Here is a 23,707-nt window from a genome sequence, read left to right as displayed (position 1 = left end):
TATAGACTCAGTCGGACGTAGTGTCATATGTGTTCATGTAGGCGTCTTCATAGATATACTTTACAATGCAATCAGGCGCCAATCACCTAAGTTTAACAACAATCTATTTTTATAGAATTACCAAAATTCGATATCGGCCGGTATATTTATTTGGTGACTTGTCCGCCTAAAATGGCCCAGATTTGATTAACAATTTCTCTAAACTAATAGAGTTTGAATTTGAAACGGGTTACGATTCTATGTGGCTAGGTAATTCAATGTATTGATTTTAATGGTGTGGCCTCCTACCAATCTCGAGTGGGTTGGCCTATTTAAGCGATTTTTGGGCAACTGTTGAAAATGGGTCGACGATTTTTGCTAGTGGAAAATATCGGTCTATAATTTCTGTGGTGCGTATAGTACAATGGACTAACCGTAACGAACTATATATTCATTGGAATAGAGTAATGTGGTAACCATATCACGGGCTTGCAGATGGCGAAATAACACACTGAATCAGGAAAGCAGAATCATTATAATGAGGTAATTGCAAACGGAATTAGGACAACAGAGTTGTAGCAGTGTTACAGCCTGACATCTGTAGAGTTGCAATTAGCGGTCTGCAATTAAGCTATACTTTATGTTACTATGCACTTAATACAATGCAAATTCGTTAACATTAAAAAAAAAGCTGATAAAATAACCACAACACGGCAGTATAATTATTAGAGTGTTTCAAAGAAAGATACATAGAGTGAAATAATTGCGGTGGTGTAACTATCAGTTTAAACCTGTGCTTTACGTCTAGATTTGACATCGGAGAAAACAATGGTAATACAGGTTCTAAACGAAACCCTCATGTCCGCCTAGCACGAACGTAATCGAACACTATACATATATAGTGTAGAGCATTTCATATGTTTTTTTTTTCTTCATCTATTCACCCTACACGACCAGTTGTTAAGTAGAAACACCGTATACATACATATCTAAATTGAGAACAAGACGCCATTAATAGCATTATCAAAGGTTCAACACTTATGGCAACACATCGAAAATGATATACACCTTATCCTAAACCATATACTCGCGTCACATATCCCACCAAAGAGCGAAGCTGACTCGTAGCTGCTCAGTGTTTGGCGTGAGCGATCTCTTCTTCACGTTCGCTCTCGTCCTATCAGCCCAGCCGGTCGCAGCAATGGGATGAGGTCTCATATCTACGCATATGATACTATACATAGCGGACTGAACGTCGACTCTGTCTACGCTCTTTTGAGGGTCTGCCTGCTCTTATATTTTATATCGGAGTGATTTCTTTCATGGCTTGCTGTCCTGTGCGGCTGGCCAGTGTTAGCGCCGTGTTCTTTGCCCGCCTAGGCTGACTGCAGCTCCGGAATACAGGAGCGCTCCAGCTCCGGAGGGTGCGCGCCCCCACCCGTTCGCCCTTCCGGCATCGTTACCAAACAAACGGTAGTGGCGTCGTAGAAGCACAAGGGCAACCGAAGTGCTTCCACGCAGGACACACTGTCGAAAAGCAGTAGGCGCCTGCTGCGGACTTCAGGTTGCCGGGGAGCAGGCATCGAGGAGGCGCTCCATCGCCGGCACCATCATCGCCATCCACGGTACACCACCACGTACCACGACAGAGGCCTCCGGCAGCCGCTCCCGGCCTTCTTGCTCGTCTGTGTGTTGTATAGATGGCAGCAATAGAAAAGGGCGAGGGAAAGACATGATACTCTCTCCTACAGAACCACCCATTTGGCTCCCTCGCCCACAGCCAACGGCCGAGGCTCGCGCGCTCGTCAGAAGTGCTCGAGTCGTGTCCAGGGGGGCCGCGTTCCTCGGTGACGTGTACGCATAAAGTCATGTGACATTTTCTTACGTACAGATGACAGCGGTACCCCTAGCCAATACTGTACTACAGCGTTGATAACATAAAGACTAACGTGGGATAATCATACGGAAGGGCAGAAGGCTCTTGATGCAATGACTTAGTACAAAACCTAAATCGGAGCGTCGTACGCTGCAATACAGCACATTTCCTGAAGATTTGAAACTTCTGAAGTGAAACTTACAGCTAATAGCCAAGCGAACGCGACGGTAAAAAAGAAAGGCAATCATTGGCAGCAACACGAGCATTGCTTGTTAACGGCTTGAACTTCCTTATAGTTTAACCCAGTTTAATAAAAGAAAGTATTGGCCTCTAGGTGGTTGCTTTTCGATTTTTATTGCGCACTAATTCATGATAGAATTAGCGAGCCCCTCCGGCAAATCCGAGAGTGGGTGGTGGCGGGTAAATAGTTTAGTCAGAGTCGTATAGGTGATGATACTTGCTTGTCGTGTTTCTGCCGCGGTGTTACTTGACGGTGTAGCGGGCAACAGTGCGACGTGTATGGGCCCTATCACCTAAGACTGGCCAGCTGTCATCGCAGAAACTCCATCTCGTAGACATTTAACTGTATTTCGTCGGTCCAGTCAATTTGTTTCGCCGGATTCTGATCATTTGTGTCGTAACAATGTCGTGTCATACTGATCTGCATTCCTATCTGTGACGACAGCCGACCGGAAGAAAGACGAATAGAGAAATCCAGTGGTTGTTGTGGAGTTAACCATTTGGGTGCCGGATACTGCGAGGCGTGTTGTTACTAATATTATTGTTATTGCCATCGTTTATTACGATTTATGGTGTGATTTATTATCAATGTCGGTTGACGTTTAGTCGTTGTTGTGTTTGTGCTAGTCGTGTGTGTTGTTCCACCTCGTGCGTGTATTGAACGTAAGCTCCGTGTTCTGTTTTAGCCAACAAAAGCGATGAACGTGATTGCCTATCAATGCGCAACGTATAGCGCACGGAAACGCCCCCAGTAAACTGTTTCCATTGCTCCTATTACAGATACGACGAGCACGGCCAATACTGAAACACTTTTTGGCCACCTAAAAAAAGTGCTTAGGCAGGAGATGAGGCAAACACCGATACGGGTGATGCCAGCAGACGAAAACTGCGCAAAACCAAAAAGTCGACAAGCGTTTTAAAATGCTACCATCCTGTTGGCATTGCTGGTGAAGACGAGTTGAGGCCGAGGACGTCCCTCGAACGTGAGCTGTTCGAAAGGCCGAATCACTGCAGTCACTCGCTGCTGATCGGTCTGTTTCGAACACGGCGTCCACGTCCTCGAATATAATGAGGGCCCTACAGAAGGAGGCTACAAACGCCGCCGACACCCAGAAAATTCAACCATTCTCAATATTACTACCATCAACAGGATCGCTATTATCAAAAACCGCGGGGACAACATTAACATCAACAACGAACACAAAACAGAAGCGAACTTCACTGCCAGTGTTATTTGGCATAACGCTAACGCTATTCGAGTTCACAGCTGCAGTCGCCGGAGATGGTAAGTGTACAATGAGGTAAATTTGTGAGCCTGAAATATTATCAGGAGAACGATTACCGAGATCAAAAACTCTATTAAACTACATAATGGGTAGAAAAAAATATTTACTATATGATATTATAGATAACGATGGTCACGCCTGGCCAAAAATGAGCATATTGAGATCTAACAGATATAATTACTAGAATTGAGACTGTCTTATTTCTTCTATTTGGCTCCTGTGTTCACTGTTGCCTTTAGCAGCGCACGTACCCGATCAGACCAAAACAGTGTCGGCTGATCCTTTCTACCCTTGTGACTACTAGTCGCCGATCGTCTCGATACATCGTTTGACGTCCGCAATTACTGCATCCTGTTGCATACTGACCGTGTAGCAGGGCAAAGGACAGTGACAGGCGGAACTGACGCTTCTGTGATTAATACCACGCATCGTCAGCCGCAGTCTCAATGACGACTAAGAGCCGAGTGCCGAGGTTTGACGTTCCATCCTAAAGACTGCGAAGCAAGTGATGGAAAAAGTAGCCATTTCGCAATAGGCTGCTATGATGTTTAAGAGTAAGACAGCGGTCGTTTACAATCGCGCAGAGGGGCGAAGTCGATTTCATACCGGCTTTCTATTCGATAGGTAGTCAAATGTCCCAAACGGCCATCAATCGTAAGCTATAGGTAGTAAAGAAAAATGAAAAGCCGGTAAAAGGCCTGAGTAATAGGCCATATTTAATGCCTTGACTATGAAGAAGACAGAGCAGCTGAACCAAATAAGGCTTAACACTAAACTGGAAGTCTAAGAATAATATCTGTAGAAAAATCTATGCAAAATGTGTTTCTTTGCTCTAAATTGATAACTAAAAAATAAACGATCTGGAAGTAAGCCAAACGTCCACATAGCAAAATGTGTTGTTTCAGGAATCATAAACACTAGTGGTTCCCTGTGACACGAAGTAATTCAATGGCTTGTGGACGTATTTCGAAACGCTGTCAATTATTTATTATGGTAGGAAGGAGCTGACGATTTAGCGTGTTCCAGAATACTTTAATATCGTCGATGCAAACACATCTAGAACCGTGCGTTAACGACGGAACTGTATTTGACTACGATGATTGTTTTTTTAAATGCCATTATAAGAGTAGCCTCGAACTTCCATTAATATACCTCAATGTTTCACGAAGCACTATATATACGTAGAATTGTATATCGCTGCACGAAGTCCAGCTTAGCATCTGTCTCAGTAGACATTCAAGTATATCAGCTATTCCGCTCATAAGTCGAAAACAAATTTTCCAAAAGTCTGTTCTGTTAGCAAATGATCATGTGTGACCTTCAATCAAGCATTTCATCTAAAACATCTGAGCAAAAATACTACTTAATCCATTCTTACCAACCGCATTACGTGTCAATATTTCCTACCCATTTCATGCATAGAAAATGCTAGTTAGCTGTTCTCAGCTCGATAATAACCATCTATAGCACTGCTCGTCGTTTTGGCACAGGTTTCATTGTTGTCATCAACAGCGGTGATTCGTGCTACCTTCCACTACGCTCAACGCCTTTCCTCTTCAACTGCACGCTCAGGGTCATCGAATGCATGATTCACAACTGCACGATATTGTATCGCTATTCTATGAGTCCGTTCCCACGGAATACTGTGGCTCTGCGTTACGCTATACCATTGTCGGTTAACATGGAGTTTCCCCCATCCCGCGTTATATGCTTGCTGCTGTATTTGCCTGGCCGATCGTCACTATCCAAACTTCTCTCACCCTACCTCTAACTCATGGCGAAGTTAGGCTAGAGAAACTTAGCAGATATTTCTGAAACTCATGCACACCTCTGGCCCGTCAGAGGCATGCTTTAGCTGGCTCTCGTGCCCCTAACTAGCCACGCGTAGTCTGGAAGCTGATAGAGAAGGGACTTCATTGTGGTCTTTACCCTTTGACTCCCACGACCACATGCGCTCTTCTACTGATGAAATGTTTAGCTGTAGGATCTAAGCACGGCTCGAAAAGACCGCTTCTGCATATTTGTCGATGTCTGTACCCTGTACATTGTTACAGCAGGCAGCCACTACTATAGGACAAGCTACGTTAGTAGCAGAAAGACAGTTGGAGTACCAAAGCTATTTGCCAAGGTTTGTTAGTCACCACCAAGGCAAAGGCTACCATCTAACTACGAGCACCATTCCCTTTGACGAGGTAGGCATTTGCTCCCTGATGCAGGCGTCGCTTTAAATGGTCATAGGCACGCAACCAACGAGACAAGCGGTATAGATGGTATGACGACGACGACGTAGAAAGCGCGAATCAACAAAGGCGCAAATTTATTACTATCTCGTGAATTATGACGATGACAACTATAATAACGAACCACATAGATGTATGTGTTCTTATGCTCTATTTAGGATATTCTTTTTTTAGGAGCATACGTTTCGGCATTTTTAAGAAAGAAAGCATATAGCACGCCTAAAGTTGTTCCAACTTAAATCTGCTACTGTGTGGGTATTACTTCGGATCCAGTCAAGCCCCTGTCGCTACTCGAACAACATTCAGTGTTGTCGGTAGTCGCCTACCTGAGGTGAATGGAGGTTAGTATGATTGGTGGAGAGTTTCCAGATAGCTAACTTCTGTTACAACTGCCAAAATCGTAACTTCCCTTGCCTAGGCCATTAGGTATTCTTCAGGTCCGGGCATTAGTATTAGGTGGAACCTACGGAACAGGTTCATATCGTATATTCTTGAAGCAAACTGCCACAATTTTTTCGAGTGGGATGAGGGGCGGACAGGCTTACCAGATCTACTCATGGTGTGCCTTCCTATTACGTTTCTTTGCTACTGGAACTATTTTCGTTGTCTTCGGAGTAGCACATTTCATTGGCTTTCGGCAGGCCCCTTCACTGAATCGATCAAGGCTAGTACAAGCTTGTATCAGACAACGATCTACTGTAGGTGTGGCACAGATAAAGGTAGTGGCTGATGAGACCTGTGACAAATATGAGACAAGTGAATGTCGAGATGGCGTGCAATTTGTACAATGATTTTGTATATTTGTAAAAACATTTTAACAGTCAACTCTCCCAGATGTCGGATTCATTCCTATGATTTTTCGCGTGATTTTTTGTTTTTTTCATGTCATCTTCAGTGGCTGTTCCTGTTTGCTTATAATAGGAGACGCTGGTCCGCGATTACTTCGTTATGTATGGAGTCGTAAGCATTATGTCAGAACTGTACGCTGGCCAGGACACGCATCGCTTGTTTTGTACAAAATCATTGTAAGCCTGGGAACGAAGGAGCAATGGCCCGCAGTACTTCGCGTAACAAACAGGCATAATGTCTAGATTTTGAAATAAGCCTTGAGGTAGGACTAAAATGGCCTAGAAAGAAAGATATTTGTTGAACTAATCAGGTTTTCAATATCTATTCCTGCTATTCGCAGTGAAGTTGCGCCGTCTGTTTAGACAGCAAGTCTTTGTTAAATACTCTATTGTGTAATCATAATTTTAATTATGAGGTACCCGTATGCCTTGTGGAACGACGTTTGATTGAACGCATAGAAGAGGGCGCAGCAGTATTTGAAAGAGACTACAAGAGGGAATTTTAATTTCCGCCACAATCATGCACGTTTGCGGTTTCCAATGCCACTCATCTAATGGTCCGACTAAGCAACAATTTGCCTTACTAAGTGGAAGTGGTAACGGGTCTATTTCGGTCATAGGGATTCCCGAGACTCCCCATTTCTTTGCTTCCCAGTCTTGTTCTTTTAGGAGGCAGTTAGAACCGTTAAGTGTCGATTTTAAGTACAAAAGAGATACTTTCAAATTAAGAAAAGAAGAGGAATGAGTTGAATGGAAATTATAAAATAAAAATGTTGCTTTCTGTTCGACTGCAACAACATTAAACGATATAATAGATTATAAAGGTACGTCCTTGTGGATCGATGTCCCTCTGCCATGATAACTTTAATATCGGGTTCGTGGCATTTCGTACACTTTGATCACCAGATTTGTCAATGAGCCTGTCAGTCATTGCAGAACTTGATTGGGTGATCAAGTTCGGTGATCAGAAGCTCGCCAGTTATAGCTGGCCTACCTAAAACATAAATTATTTGCCAGCCAACATACATCTTCTGCAGGATCTACTAACACAAAATAACAGTGAACTTTAAAAGTAGTCAAAACTGTTCAATTTTCGTAAGCAAATGGTGTCATATATTCGGAAACAAACTTCGTCCTGCTCGTGCAATGAAAAACATCAACTTCGAGCAAAAAATTAAGGGACACTTGTATTTCTATGGAGTTCTATACTACCCACCACCCGGCAAAACGTAATAATGTAAATAATAGTATATAAAATTTCGTTCTTTCTTAGCAGATTTGATCCCTCGAGCTTCTACTCATTGTTCCCTAACTCTGACGGAAAGTTCAACGAAAAACCACGTCAAAGCAGATCGAAATCACAACCAGCAGACAACTTCCTAAGATACCGATTCCTGATGCGTTTGCTTCTCCTGCAGCACCTTACCACGAAAACCATCACCGTCACTTTCTGTGTTTACCATAATGATGGAAACGAGTGAATTGACAATGTCAGATCGACTCCCTATGCCCCATGAATGCTTATTTTGACGCGTGACGCATATAAGCAATTTTCGTATATATTTTAGTAATAATAGTAGTCAAAGACCGAGGGTAATCAGCTGGCGAAACTAATCTTATTTAACCCGAACTAAGTGACCCGATTATCATACCCGTAGATTGTTAGCACAGTTTGAATTCAGTGTTGGCTAAAAACTGGGAAGAGCAGTCTCAATTATGCAAGTGCGATTCAGAGAATATGTTTTGAATTTTGTTACCAATTATATAGAACAATATTTCAATCCAGCTAACAAGTGGATTACAATGTTGTAACGTCGGTGTAGTTTCAGCCTTAATGCATAAATCTAATGCTTTTCTGGGTTGGCTGGTTTGAACAAGCACCTTAGTCGGATGTTCTCGATGTGAAAGGGAGACTCCGCAGGACACGCCTCCCTCATAACCGAAATAAGGCAAGCGGGATTCGAAGATGAATGGATCAGCCCTATCTACAGCTCTCAGAGGAACACAACAGAGCACCTGCGCCTTTAGCGTGGGAGACGATCCGTACGCGAGTACTTCCTCTGACACAAGCAGCCACTTGGAACAATTCGAAAGTTAATATATCGTAGAGTGAATATAAACGTCATTTTATAGAGACAGGGTGTCATTTCATAGACTTAAACGAAATGTATGGACTATCCATATCTGTTTGTGATCAGTAAATATACAAACTTGAGCATTCGTAACAAATTTTCTAATGACATAAAATATATAAGAACAAGGGCGATGCCCAAAGGTCAAATTCCAGCTTTTTTTTATGATATCTCTCTTCTCGATTTCTGTTTGTGTAGCTTATACTTCAAGACCTGCGGTAGACCATGTGCTATTCCCAAAAGACTTCGAGCGCTAATGCTACCCTTGAAATGGGAAGCATAAGAATCAGACAAAAGTTTCCGCTAAGTGTTTTTAGTTGAAATAAGTCATTTAGAAATAGTAATGTATGATATATAGTGTGCCTGTATAGGCATTCCAAAATTGCCAAGGTGCCTTACTGCAATAACGATGTTTATGTAAATTAACTCAATTATATTTACCTTTCTGAATATCCATGTAGCATTGTATAGTCTGACAACCAAATAAACACTGCAGCTTCTCTAGATTGCAACTCTTATGGAATTGCTCGCTTCTTTATCGAGTGCACAGCCATTTCGATTAGCTAGCATGTTAGATCTGTACCCGTCGCCTCATCGCTGTCAACGAGTATAATATGTCTGTCAACCTCAGCTGGCTAAAGAGGTGGATGATGCTTATCAAATCCGTAACGATTGACGGTGCTAACCACCCTATCCAGATCACGCTTGAAAAATTTTCAAGCCGAGTGATGGCTGGCAGTCGCTCTGGTTTGCGTAATGACACGATGATTGGGTAGAGCACAATGCTGACCCTGGCCCCGATGGTCCCAACAACGTGCAGAGCGTTGCCGAGCGCTGGAGCAGGACAGCATAACTGCAGTGCTAACGCGAGGTCAAAAGGTTGCGGCCAAATCTGGTCTTCGGCGAAGTGCAGCCTGTTTCGTCCACGGTACCTACTTACAACGCCTCACTAACTCTGCCTCGAAGCATGGCTCCACCATTGGCACTATTGCCTCCGTTGGTTCCCGTCGTGGCCATCGTCGCGGAGCGGCTCGACACGTATGGAAAAGTGCTGATTCGGAAATATGCTTTTGCACTCTTGCGACGTCAGCCTTTATGAAGCATATTGCTCGTGGTACGCTGCCGCACCACTGCGTTAAACTGCGATTTCGAGTGTGCCAAGCGTTACGTCCGTGGGTCACTGTTGAAAGCCAGCTAAAGGCGACCGTGCCGGCCTGGCTGTTTTTGACTAAAGCCAAAACAATTTTTCAATGATGGACGCCTGCTATTCGTTGACTATTTTTGTTGATCCGCCTCTGGGACTAGGGGTACAAAAAAACGCAGCAAAAATCGAAGAGAGAGTAGAACTTTAAAATGGCAGTAAGACAAAGAAAGCCTTTTCAGGGTTCACATTCAAAGATTCACTTTTTTGTTTCCAGCAGAAAGCTACCTAATCGGAGTACGTGGGTCCGAAGTAACAGACAGATGGGGCCAGTGTGCAATATACTGCCTATGGTCCGCAGATATTCGCATTCGACAAAGGGATACTGGCAATGCTAGAGATACATTTATATCGAACACCTTGACATTGAAGCACAGCTCGTCGGGTCAACGTTTGCGTCGTGTCTTTCCTTTGCAACTGAAGCGCTAGCCAATGACCTTCAGGATCAGTTGCGTTTCTGTTGGCCGTTTACACTGGGCGATTGAAGGGTCAGAGACGCGTCCATACACGGCAGTGCGCAACGAAAGAAGCAGAAGACAAGCAAGATGGCCTTGAAGACTTTTGGAAAAACGCAATTGGAAGATAAAGGGGGGGGGGGAGGTCGCAGCTTCTGCTAACACAGTTAGCACGATGGCTCCTTTCGGTAAGGTTGCAACTAGAAACGTTCTGCTTCACCCTTCCCTCCACTTTTCACCGAAAGCGTGGAAGTGCTGACTGAAGCACTGTTCGTTTCTCTCTGCTACCAACGCAGTCGTCGTTTTCTCGCGTCCCCGCGACAAGTTGCGATCGCTGTCTCTCTCGCATCCTTTCTTCTCACGAACCTTTTATGTGGTGCCCTGTCGTTGATTCGTCCCACCAGCTTGAACAGTTTACAGAAATCCCACTGAACTGCTTTATAGGCTGAGCCGCACCCCGATAGTTGGATAGCTGCGACTCTGGCTACTGCCAGTGACGAATCTTAGAAGGACTCACAAGACGACACGATGGTCACCGATAGTGCGAGGCTTTAGATACAATGTATGAGGAAAAGATTAAGTTGGCTGCTGCCACCACGTCTACTGATGCGAATCCGGGAATATGTGCTACGACATTAGCTTAAGCTAGGAAAATAGAGGCAGGTTGGAAACGAAGACGCGCGAGGCGGATAGTAGAAGAACAGGCGAATCTGTTCAGTGCTTTGGTACTGCAAATGTCTCTGTAGCTACCCTGCTGTGTACGATTTCGCCGGCGCCGTCTTTGCCCGCTTTCTTCTACGAAGAAGACAAACCGCCCACTGCAAAGGACCAGCGGCATCGTCGCTTTCTTTCCTTCATCTTTGTCAGCCTTTCCAGTGCACAGTATATGGAAAATAGCATCCATCTCTATGTGATGCATTCTAATTGCGGGCCACGAAGATTGATTCAGTTTGCGCCTATCGGGCTCGTTGCTGCCCGTTCGAACTGACTGGCAAATGGGCCAGCACGCGTCAACAGTCTCACGAGTTTCAACGGAGTACTTCATAGACCTTTTTAGGGTGCAGGGGGGCGCGTGCGAGATTATGCTTCTTTTGAATGAATCGGGCCTCGCATTGAGAGTGGGTAGGTGGAAGTGCACAATCGGAGTGAACGATAGGGGCATTTATGGGCATAAGAGCCGGAGAATGCGGGTGAAGAGTGCTTCGGAACTCTAGGAAGTTGGTTCCTCCGGTCGCCTTGTGTCGTGCACTGCTTCACATCCCTTCGCTAACAATCATCCTGCATGCTGCTTCTATTGCCATTACTATCCTGATTAGCCACTTGTGTAGGTCACGGACCGCTTCCTGGATCCATCTTCCCGGTCGCCTTCGTTCGGCCCACCTGCATTTGCCGGCTGGCACTGGCCTAGAAGCTCGGTACCAGTGGCACAGTTGCTGGCCTGTCAAGGAAGGCGCCTCATCGACAAAACAGCCAACGTCGTCCTCTTTATTGGCTGATATAGGAAAGAATCAAGCAGCAACCCGTCTAGTTGGCTAAACGTGGTGGTCTCCACTTTGACCGCTGCGGCCTAATCCATTGCACCTAACGGCTACGGCTTAGGGTCGCGGTTGCTACAGCTATGGGCCTGCTAGGCCGAGAAATGGTTCGCTCAGTTTGGTCGGTTGCTCCTCTATTTGAGGTTGGCGTAAATCAAATGTAGAAACATCCCTGAAGATGCTCACATTTGTTGTCGCTTTGCATCTCGAAGTTCGGATTCTGCAGCTGCTGCTGATGCCGACGATACCCGGAATTGACGCAGAATTGATTGCAGAACCGCTCACGGCGTCTCACAGAAGCTTCGACAATAGTGAGTGTTAAGATGGTAACTCTACTAAGGAAAGTAAAAGCGGCGGAAACTTGCACGCGCCATTCGTAGGATAACCACGATACGATTGATCTTTGCGACTCACTTTCGTAATGCATTTGACGCAATGAAGACTCCCATTGGCATCAGGTATTGTAGGTCTTATAGTATATGCCCTGCTATACAGTGATATATAAACCTAGAAAAGGAAAAAGGTAGCATATACATTCGCATACTATAATGTCCGACATTACCCACCAACCACCTATCCGCCTCAGGCATAGGGCAATCGACGTTGTTGACCAACGAGCAAAGCACGAGATTCTGCAGGTTTCAGTTCTGCTTGTCTATCGACATCGCCGGCGATCGGTGTCAGCGATGCGGGATTATGTTATTGAGCATGTTCGCTTTTAAGACGCCACCAGCGAAGCCTTCCAATAAAGCCAATACTGAATCAGATATGCAAAGTGTATAGTAGAAAGGATTGCCTCACAATGGTACTCGAAAGGCTATCACGAATTTATGCAACCTCTTTAGCGGCCAGGTTAGGCCTGCGGTAGCGTTCTGCCGGTGTATCTACACATTTATTATTTGTGTGTCCCGGGTCTAAACGGTTCAAAGTGGATGGTAACGCCCTTAAACGTCTGACGGATGATCGAAATAAGTCGCGATTGCCCTGTTTTCGTATTGTTGACTAACTGCAACCTTTCTCACTCTTCGACTCGGCGTAGCCTAACGGTAATGCGTTTGCGAAAAGGAACAGCCGCTACGCTGGCAATGGTTGTTTAACCACACGACCGCACTGACTATCTACGTAAATTCTTCGACAAGACTAACTCAGCAGTAAGACGAAAATAGCAGACTGTTCAGTTACGACTGTCAGCCCAGAAGCATTCAGCAATAAATGATAGCCCAATATTTATATATAATTTATACACTGCTTATCGCCTACAGTCAAGAAGGATATAACATGCATAGAATCATTATGAAGTACTATATATTAAATGGAGATGTTTTCCGCTAAAGTAGGTGCTATCCCTCTGGGCTATCAACGAAAAATTGCGTTGGACAGAGCGTGGGACTCCTTTAACCGCAATTAGTTCATAAAAAGTAATCGATGCTTGTAGGTTTTATGTTAAACAAGGAGTGCGCACCTGTCCAACCACCTTTTCGACTTCCTAACATGGCAATTGAGATATAGATCCGTTAAGAAATGTCTCGATTCGTTTGTTTTGCTTATGGTACGCTTACGACAATAGCTAGTAATCACTTTTGCGAAGCTCTCACACGTACCGGTACGCGTACATAGATCCGAATTCTATTTCACCGAAATTACCACCTGCGAGGCGTTGTCTTGTGATTTTGTTGGTACACTGTACGCCATGTTTGCTCGGCTATGTTTGCTGTGCAAGCTGATGAATTAATTAAAATATCGCTTGTTGGCAGCGGATTCTATATATGTGTACATATAAGATTCATGTCAACAAACGAGCGCCACCTTGTTTAAAGTGCCTCCTGTAGAAGGTTCATTGTCGCAGCACGTTCGATAGGATCGTCTGCTCTTGTATAGAGGCGTATTTAATAAGCATTCAAGCAATTTTGCAGTAGCGGACCAATTTACCTTCAGCTGCGCTTAAAAATGCCACGCTCTATGTATTATAGGGCACTAGACAGAGGAAATCGACTATCGCTTGGACTTACTCACAATGAAAACATATTTTAGCTCATGCATAGATGATGAAAACAGATTCATGGATATGAGGCAACAACAACAACGCAAAACTCTGAGACTTTTCTCGTCTGTCGTAAGAATTCCAGCGCGTACGCTGCCGTATCAACGTCTACTGACGTACATATACTTTGCACGTACAGATGACAATAAGAATTGAAGCTCACCTTTCCAAACTAAGCTCATTAAAGCACAAAACAGTTGAGCTCCGTAAAGGCAAGTCAGCTTAAGGTGTTACTCAGCTGGATTGCTTCATCATCCGCTCTTCTGTCTTGACCACAAATTTCAAGTGGATCAATAAGCTCAAATGAGTTTCATGGTGAGAAAAGAATAAATTTGTTTTGTCAGCCTTACCTTTATTCGCTTCGGAATACGGCCCTACTCCTTTTAGGAGCATATCGCTTTTTCAAAGAAATCAAATCAACACGATTTGTATATATTCGTCAATATAATTTTGTAGAGTATAAAGCTAATTACACTGGTCGAACGTGATCCGCAGCAGCCGTGTCCAGAATACTACGATAGAAGTACAAATTGTATTAAATATATAGGCCAGGCTCCAAAAACGGAATTTCTCTTTGTATTTGTACACTTCAGTAGAGCATACGATGCCCAAAAGTATTGGATTGTCCTCTGGCAAGGCATATGGCTGTTTCGCACGTACATGTGCCAATCTAATAATCCTGTCCTAATTTCTATGAACATTGTTACCATTGGCAGCAGCCTCCTGGAATACGTACAGGTACGCGTGGTTTCTCTTCGGAGGCGAAAGAAAGAAATAAACAACAAAGAGAAAGCGAAAAATATCTGTGGTCGGCACAGTCGTAAGTCCCTCTATATGTATTACCGAAACACCCCTCAAGCTACTACTTCGTCTTTTATTATATTTACATTAGATAATAGGGCAATTCCGTAGTCGTTCTAGTAGAACATCGTATTTTCCATCACGTTGCGATTGCTAGCGCCTTTCCGCTTTTGCAGCATCGCCTGTGCCATCTTTCACACCAGTGTCGCCCTCGGCACGCAGCATAGGTGTAAAAAATTGGAGGTCAGTATTATCATTCCTTTATCCTTACCTCTTGTGCCAGTATGTGAGAGCGGTCAAAGTGTTCTTGAAACTTCTTGCTGCTGATCAGCCTTTCGTGTCCTACCAATCCAGTCACAGTGTATCCGACATTGTCGGACGTGTGGCTTGCGCGAGTCCTCGGACAAGCTGGCCTGGTCGGCGATTGCCAGTTCTCAGTGAGTGGTCGTCGCCACCACAGCCGTCGTTTTCGTTCCTGTCTATCCTAGCTTTTGTCTTTGCTCGGCATCTACTACCGCCTGCTTCTCTTGTTAGCGGCAAGTTTCTTACCAATCGTATTGCGCTTCCGCGAGCCCGGTCTCTTCTCCCAGTACCGCGATAGCCGCTCCGCTGTTGCTACCGCCGTGAAGCTACGGTTACCATCGCAGTGTTGGTGGTTCCTCTGCAGGCTACTTTCTTCGCCTGCTTACGTCCTTCGCTTTATTCTGTCTTCGTCTGCCGTTTGGTCTCTCGGTATGTCATTGTCTACGCGAGCAATGCCAGTGGAGCTAAAAGCCAACGCCATGCCGTTTAGAGGGGTCAGCGGACGACGAACCAGACCTTATGTGGGCCGATCACCGACTGTCGCTCTACAACGAATCTTTTACTGGCTTGTTGTCTGCCTGCCTTCATCACCGCCTCTTGTGAACAACAACGCCACGAAAACGAAAGGCTTGTGCCATGCGTATTGTAATCGACCAAATTGCCTGTTCAACTGCTTCTGTTGCCGCTGAAGGAAGCCGCGCACGATGGGAAAGAAGAGAAGCTATGACCGCTGGTAAAAGGGAAGAAAGAGGCCTGTTTAGGGCCTGAGTGATGGCAAGAACAACTAGCGAAACAGCACACGAAAGAGCCTTTCTATTGCTGTGGTTCTCAGTCGCTGGGAACCAGAGGCTTATCAGCCGGCTTTTCTTCTGACTGTTATCTTCTTATCTTCTTGTCTGCTGCTTTGGCCAACCTGGCTTAGGGTGGTTGGCCGAAGCAGCTCGTTGGCCTGACTTGGACAGGGTCTACAAGAGAAGCACGTGCGCAAAGAACTAAAAGGGACAAGAAACAACTGCCTACTGGAAAGATCAAGCAGGGCTATCTACGAGCTGAAGGCGGGAAGGTTATGGGGATTGCCAGATAGAATAGCTTGACCGAAACAAGACATCTGCTACTAATCATCGTGCATAGAAGACGACTACTTGTATTACGCTACGTAGCTAAAACATTCATATGGAAGTAGGTCAGCTTTTGGGCATACCCAGAACGAAAATTCATCTGTTTGTGTTGCTACCTGATAACGACGTCACCGGAAAGACGCCAAAAAGGAACCAACGACAGCCTGACCACTGATGTGATCCCGCATATTTTAGATTCTAATCGTCGCCAAACGTCTGCGGAAGTACCTGTTCAACTTGGAAGGAGACAGAGCAAGCTACTAGAAGCGCTTATACAATAAACTTGACTAGATTCTACATGAAAGCTACAAATTAATATCAAGCATGTCCGTCTTAACGGTGATGTGCGTAAAGCCGATACAAAAAATAAGAACACATTATGAAAATGTAGTCAATAAATTAGGCTCGATTCAATGAGCGGTAGCGTTCTGAGGTAGTTACACGTGGGCGACACAGTTCTTAAAAGAGAAGCCTCTGATCTCGTGGAGTTTTTACGCCTGCGAGTTGCAAAAGTACAAAATGCACGCCTTAGAACTAACGAGCGAAAAGGAACCCATGCTTGAGTCGTAATTACACAGGTTTAAACTGAAAGAAACAGAAGTTAACAGGCAAATGGGACGAACAGAGGACTTTGCTTAAAGAACTGCTAGATATTAATGTCAAAGCTAAATGTACGTAGAAATGCATACTGATGAACCTAACCTGAAAGAAGGCATGCGAACTAGTTTTACTGGTGTTATATAATGAGATTGTTATAATCTAGGTACGGTGAGCTTTTCCAACGGTAAAGCGTCAGGGTTGTTCGCCGATCGATTTAAGCGAACAAGCAAAGCAAAAGTTGACAAGTTATCCGTAGAATATGTAAATAGAAAAATAAAATATTGCGTTGAGGTTTAGGTTTAGGAAGTGCACACTTACAAGACACTCCAGGTTATGATAAGTAGAAACTATGGAGAGAAACCGGTGTGACAAAAAGGAAGAGATGCACGAAAACATCCAAGGGATTATGTACTCAATTCTGTGATAAATATTAACTAAAAAAATAAATATATATATGTACATGTTCTAGTGAATTGGTTTTGATCGTCAAGGCGCCTAAGACCAACGGGCATCTTAGGCAGATTTTATGAAGTAGCATTACGTAGATGAACCATTGCTTTTATTACACGTAAATAATTTTTGAAAAATAGCTTAGTCCTGAAATTATGCACACTTTAGGCGCCTTTAGGTGCCTTATGCACACTTTAGGCGCATCGTGCCTTATCGGTTAATTTCTTCAATATGGGTCAACTATAACTGGTAGCGTTGTCTCTCTGCTACTACGAACCCCATGCATATATACAGCAACAATCCAGGTTGTAACCAGCATAATAATCTGCAGTTGGTCGCATTGCTTTTGTCGGTTCACGACAGCGTTCAAAACATTTGCCAGAAGCGCCCTCTTACATATATATATATATATATATATATATATATATGTATGTTCTATAAGCAGAGTGACTCAGAAGGTTAAAGGTTCGCATCGTTATCTAGTAAACGACCTTACTCGTTCACCGAGTGACCATCGAAGCATATACCTGCGTTCTCTACTCACCGTATTTTGTCCCCTTTGCGCTCCGTCTGCCAAACATTTGCTTTCATTGTCGTGTGTAGTTTCTTGTTGTCAGTAAGAGAAGAATCAGGGGGACCGGGAACAGAGTAGACCGTTAGTACCCACAGCTGCACTGAGAGTCGCAGCAGCAGGCGGCCGTGCAGGCAGGTGGCAGTTTGCCGGATTCCAAGTTAGGACTCCCAACAAAACCGAATGCAGCCAACACAGTGAACGTCCTCGTATTCGCCCTTCTTGCCATTGTCGCGCTCCGACACAGCGCCATCATGGTACATCCGAGGCTGAAACGTTGAATTCTCCCAGCCCACTCAGCTTGCCTAACATTACCAGATACGTTACCCTACCTAGTCCTGTGTGCAGAGGCCTTAGTTTCCCTTCATGGCCGCGTGTTCTGCCATGCAAATCCAACCTACTTCGCTACCGCCTTGTAGCTAGCCATTCGTAGCTGAAGGGAACAGCGAACCGGAGTATGAACGAAGCAGTTTAACAAGGAGCAGCCTGAGCGAATCCTGATTCGTTGGTTTCCTTACTGGTTTCTATTGAGCTCTTCCGTCCTCATTGAATCCAATAGCGAGGCGCAAGGCAGACGAATGCAGGAAAGCGGGTGTCGGATGTCCCTGGCCGAGCGCTTGAATTCAGCTTTGCTTTCGGCCTTACAGTCCTTTTGCCTATACGGGTACACAGGCCAAACACAATACCATGGACAGACAAACTGTCGCCTTAGACATCTCAGAGACACGCACAGCGTAACGTCCCTTTTACAGGCATTCCCTCACAGTGACTGCGTCCTATACGTCGCCTAGCTGGCTTTAAGCTTCTTCGAGCAAGCAGATAACTTGACGTTATTGACGGCGTCGTCGCTGTCCTAAGAAGATCCATTTAGACATAAGGTTACTCTCCACCATCTCCGGGGCTGCACCGCCTTTCGCTTAAGTCTGACTCTGAGAACCTGCTTGTCGACCGAACTTGTCGTAACAAACATCTGCGATGTGTTTGTCAGCTGGTTGGTTAGTGCCTGGACTCTCAGCTACATTGAGCCTATCTAACTAAACGAGGCTTAGCTCTATACGGCTATGGAACAGTTCTATACTGATGAAATAAATAAATGTTCCCAATTTTACGTCGTGTTGTGTATGAGTGGAGTTTTCACACGAAGTACATAATCATTCCAGTATACTGAACTCACTGATGTAGCTTGCTGTGGGTATACCTAAAAGTGCAGATATTCATCTTTCACTGTCGAAATTACTGCTCTATGATAACCATGATGTCGAACATTTGTACCTATGCGTACGTATATAAAAAAAAAAACATAAAAATTGATGCATACTTCTAAAACCTAATACTTACTTACCTCGCGAAATCTGATTTACATATATATACATTGCACTTAGTATGTAACATTTTATCGGTAGCATTTTCGTTATTCTATTGGTGAACTATTTGGGTGTCCCACATGGCCAGCTTCAACTTATACAGAGGGTTTTCCACACGACGTATATGCTCCGAAATAATAAAACACAGTATTGCGTTGCAGCAGTGCTGGACAGCATTTGGCCGGTCGGCTTATTAACAATGCCAGCCCACATCAAGAGAGGCCATCCGGCCTGGTGTCGGTATTAGATGATGCGGCAGGCATCTTGTGCTTGCCTTGGTTCTTTAAGTGCCGAGAAGAAAACGACGAACAGAAAGGTGATCATGAGCTGTCTGCAAGCAGCACTTGCCTCAAAGGGGTGACAAGTAGACCATTACTTGATGTGCTGTGGATGAGACCAGCTCCGAGAGGCAGCTTGCTACGTGATAGGTTGCTTAGTTCATTGGACGAACGAATCATGATGGGTAAGTGCATAAAGTGATGAAGGTTCGGTTATCGCCTGACGGGTGTGGTGTAGGATAGAGCACTGAGGGGCGTTTCGGGGGTTATGGAAAAGTGAAGACTTCCCTCGCGCGCGATAAGCGAAGCATGCCATGAGGATGTCACGACCAGGTGCCACATTTCTACCAGGTCTACTTTAGTTTGTGGCCTGGGTGCAGCCTGCCTAAGCAAGAAGACTGTAAGCAGGTTTTTCCGCATTGCAGTAAAGTAGGTCCGATGGATCAGCAGTTGATCTTCGTTAGCAAGCACCAGCCTTCTTACGCGATCAGCGGCCATTGGCTGGAATCTGGGAAAAGCGACGGAAAGGAAAAAGTCGCTGAAGGCTTTCTTTCAAATGGCATTACGCACGATAAGTAGTGGCGGCTTACCTAAAGCAGGCACATGGTCGTGCGCACACAAGCCTATATATCGTTGCCGTCACCTCCTTGTTGCTTCCTTGTCGGCAGCGAAACTTCCAATAAGCCCCCAACAACTCGTGACAGATCATCTAAGACACTGACAATACCCAACCTATGGGTGAGAACGCTTTGGTAAGCATGCCTGATCTCATGGCCATCAGATAAAGCATTCCTGAAATTAGCGGCAAAAGCAGTGAAAGCAAACTAAAGGCTCGAAATGATGAACTCTGATGAAAGAGGCCTCCTTTTTATGATCCGTCTATACTTAATTGACTTCGTGAGCTGTCGCTGTGGGATTCTCCGGGTAAACTCCCCGACGAAAAGCGATCTTGTTTCCTGAATGTTCCTTTCTCTCCTCTATTTCTGTGACGAAGATCCATTTTATGAAACTCTGCACCCGCGTCGTTGGAAAGCTGTTCTACTTAATTCCATTGCGTTCAGTTAGTCTGAATAGTTTAGTTTACAACCGCTACCCATATTGATTTGTTTACTTCTTATGATTCTATTCAGTAACTTTTACTAGTTTTGGATATGTAGTAACGGCGAACAGCCCCCTATATAAAATATACATACTCGTGTCCCAGCTGACAGCGTACAAAAGTTGTCTGTAACAGCACTATTAGCAGACATGATACCTAAGACTTGATATTATCACGAAATTTGCCTGTCTTAGTCGGTCGTTGAAGCACATGACTGTGAGCTGACTCGAATGGAGTGAAAGCCAAGCTAGGCCGAGTCTAACCGGGGTATAGTAATAGCCCACTGTACGGAAGGTCCCAAAAGCAGATTGAGTACCTATTAAGCGTCATGTTGCGACGTTATCGTCATCACAGCCACCGTTACAAGCGACGATTGCCTCTAGCGTGAGCACGCTACCCCTACCAATAGTAGGCCTGTGTAAGTGTCTGTGGTCCTATGCAGGTCTTTTGACGTACGCGCGCAGTTTCCAGACCCTAGCCAAGAGTCTGTATAAGCATCGCATAGATAACAGTTTACCATACATGACCTACAGCGAGATCCTATGATACAGAACTGAACCATAACCAGAGGCCACAGCAGAAGCAAAGACCAGTGACGACACGAATGTACACACAGATGCACCCTAATGGACCTCGAATCTGCGGATCCGCATGACGACGGTCCGCCTTACACTTAACTGTATGCCGCATTTACATTAGCTACCGTTAGGGCAGCTCGACAGATGCTGCGTAACTGATTCGCATCGATGCGATCGCTGTAAATAGTGAAAAAAGCTATCGTTGGCACTATTGGAATCGGGGCAAGGGAGACTGGATACATACCCCGAGCCTCGAGAAAATTTCAACCTGCGGACGAATTAGTGGGGAGAGTGGGAATTCACCAAGATACTATGAAGCCTTAAATACTCACTGCAACTCTATATAACTATGTAAAGCGACAAAAAGTTCATACAGCCTCTTTACGGCGGTTAGCTATGTAGACGACAATTGCCCATGGTCCTTTTTCATGGTGAGGTTGTGTTAGTGTCGGGCAAAGGAAACGCGACAATGTTAAGTTTTTAGAGCTTTATCGGGTCTTAATAACGATAGGAAAAAAAACGCTTTCAAATATATGTAAATTGACATATTGCACAGGCTTTTCAAATATTTCCCAGGAAAAAGACACTACGAGATGGTGAGTCTGCTTCATCCTTGATTCACCGCATTTTATACTTACCATCTTGACACTGGCTATCGGGCCAGGTTGGGTTTTGACCGAGCCAGATCAAAGAAGATGAAGTACTTGCTACACCATAATTATCCAGGAGATTTCCTACAGGATGTGTAGGCATAACCGGCTGTTGTACAACTTGATGTAGTTCACATAGTTAAATCGGGTGTATGTGAGTCGTGTTATATGTGAGTATACCGTGTATTTGTATTACTAATTACATAGAACCTGTTCGCCGTCGCTTCCGCTTATTATTCATACTTCTTTCTTTCAAACAGCAAACTATATGTCCGGATTTCGTTTCATGTATTCTAAATTTTATTAATGGATAACATACCTGAACGCAGCCGGCTGAGGAGTCCGTCAAAGAAAAACATCGAGAGAGAGAGAGAGAGCAGGAAAGGAAAACAAAACGAAGAGAAATCTCTCGCGGCGCAACGAAGCGAACAGAAAATAAGGCCGGCCTGCGGAACCCTCGACCTGCTAACACTTAAAGTATATGAAGTAAAATCGGCTTGGAACCTTCAAAATTAAGTTCGCTCAAGAACAGTTCTCATAAATCTTGCTCTTTATGCATCGTCGTCGTGCGATGGCTGCGCTTGTATGAAGGCCAAGAATCGCGCGACTTCGGCGCCGAGTACGACGGCAGGCGCTGCTGTGGTGATGGCAGCGACGTCCACAACGAGGCCTCGACAAATATGCGGGCGGTGTGTCACGTCGCACTTGCATACAAGCTATATAGTGTGTATATGTGGAGTACTATAACACGCTTCGTACCGTAATAACTTGGCAGGGGGTTGAGGGCGTTCACCAGTGCAAGGCAACTATTATCAGGCCAAAGACGGCTTTCCGTCCACATCTCTCTGAGCTAGCGAAGAAGTATTTAGCGCGACTGAAATTAGGAAGAGGTCAGAAAAGGGAGGCGAGTGCTGTGGCAACTGGACTTACTAAAGGTGACAATTTTTGCGCTCCACGTTGACAACTGCTGCGTTAAAAATTTTTATTGGCGCCTCCGTCCTTCGCCTTGCCTTCGTTGCGTGCTCCAGTTCCCGCCTTTGTCCTCCTGTGCCTTTCGCAGCCTTTAGCTAGCACCACCTTTACACGATTCCTCATCCTGTTTTTCGTGCACCTCACTATTTTTCCTGAACCGGTTTCTACTCCAGAATTCTTATACCTCTCTTTCCGCTATTAGCGGCATCAGCAGCAACACCTGCAGCGACCAAGGAGAAAGACGATTAAACAGGTGAGAGCAGGCGTCTTTCCGCCCATTCCGTCATTGCAGTATTGTCGTTCAGCGTTGTGCAGTGAAGCCAGATTCCTATGGCAACCCAAGATCAAAGGGGAAAAACAGGAGAAGACGTGGTGGTTCAAAGAGCACGCCGAAAATCATGAGCGAGGTAGTTGAAAGTGGAAGCAATGGCGGTTGTTGTGACGGCGCCAGCTTGCTCTTCCGTCATTGTAGTAGCTGCAGTACTAGCGGCAGTAGTAGCAGCGGCTGCGAAAACACGGAAAAGGCGCACACCGAATTTTTCTCTTCAAACCAAGGGAAAAGTGCGCAAAGCGTTTTTCTGCTGCTTTCGTTTTATAAGAGCAAATGGAAGAAAAGCAAAAAAAAAAAAAGAAAAAGACGACGACACAGATGGGCAGGAGCTGCTGCTATCTTTGCCTCAGCCAAAGCACCTTAGAGGCGCTTAGTGCCTCTTTACGTTACTCATTCATTCGTGTCGAAAGGAGACCAAACGGGATCTGCCGAGGGTTGCACTATCCTGGTGCACTAGCTAGCCAAAAGAACGTTGCCGGTGGGGGTGCACGGCACGAGACTTGGGCAGCACTTAGTGTTTTTAGAAAACTCAAGGCAGAACAAGCTCTCATTGGAAGGAGAAGATGAAGAAAAAGGAAAGACAGCAAATAAAGTTGGAGTAGGAGTAGAAACTATGAAAGAAGCAGAGAGAATAAATAAGAATGTAAGACGAAGGAAAACCAAGGAGGTAGGAGCGTCATATCTACTAGTAGAATTAAGCTGAGTTGCATTGGCTCAATGAGCTACAGATGGGTAGACATAAGTTAGCGATAGGAGTGA

The 23,707-nt window shown here is 44.9% G+C and overlaps 1 protein-coding gene across 10 annotated transcripts in view; it reads left to right on the top strand.

The window, feature by feature from the left end:
• The window catches only part of LOC111250466 (cell adhesion molecule Dscam1-like), a 306,297-nt gene that overhangs the window by 14,275 nt on the left and 268,315 nt on the right, over positions 1–23,707 (top strand). For 9 of the 10 annotated variants that reach the window (XM_086988683.1, XM_086988682.1, XM_086988680.1 and 6 more), the window contains one exon: positions 2,876–3,380. In XM_086988683.1, the coding sequence (XP_086844809.1) occupies positions 3,164–3,380 (217 nt within the window). In that variant the 5' untranslated portion in view covers positions 2,876–3,163. Of the gene's footprint in view, positions 1–1,781; positions 3,381–23,707 lie in introns of those variants that run through there. The other variant, XM_022805777.2, reaches the window with a different exon arrangement.

The sequence above is a fragment of the Varroa destructor genome, unplaced genomic scaffold (assembly GCF_002443255.2).
Source record: "Varroa destructor unplaced genomic scaffold, Vdes_3.0 BEIS01000004.1, whole genome shotgun sequence".
Taxonomy (NCBI): Eukaryota; Metazoa; Arthropoda; class Arachnida; order Mesostigmata; family Varroidae; genus Varroa; species Varroa destructor.
The sequence above is the reverse complement of the archived record's forward strand: the minus strand, read 5'-3'. Positions and strand labels throughout refer to the sequence as shown.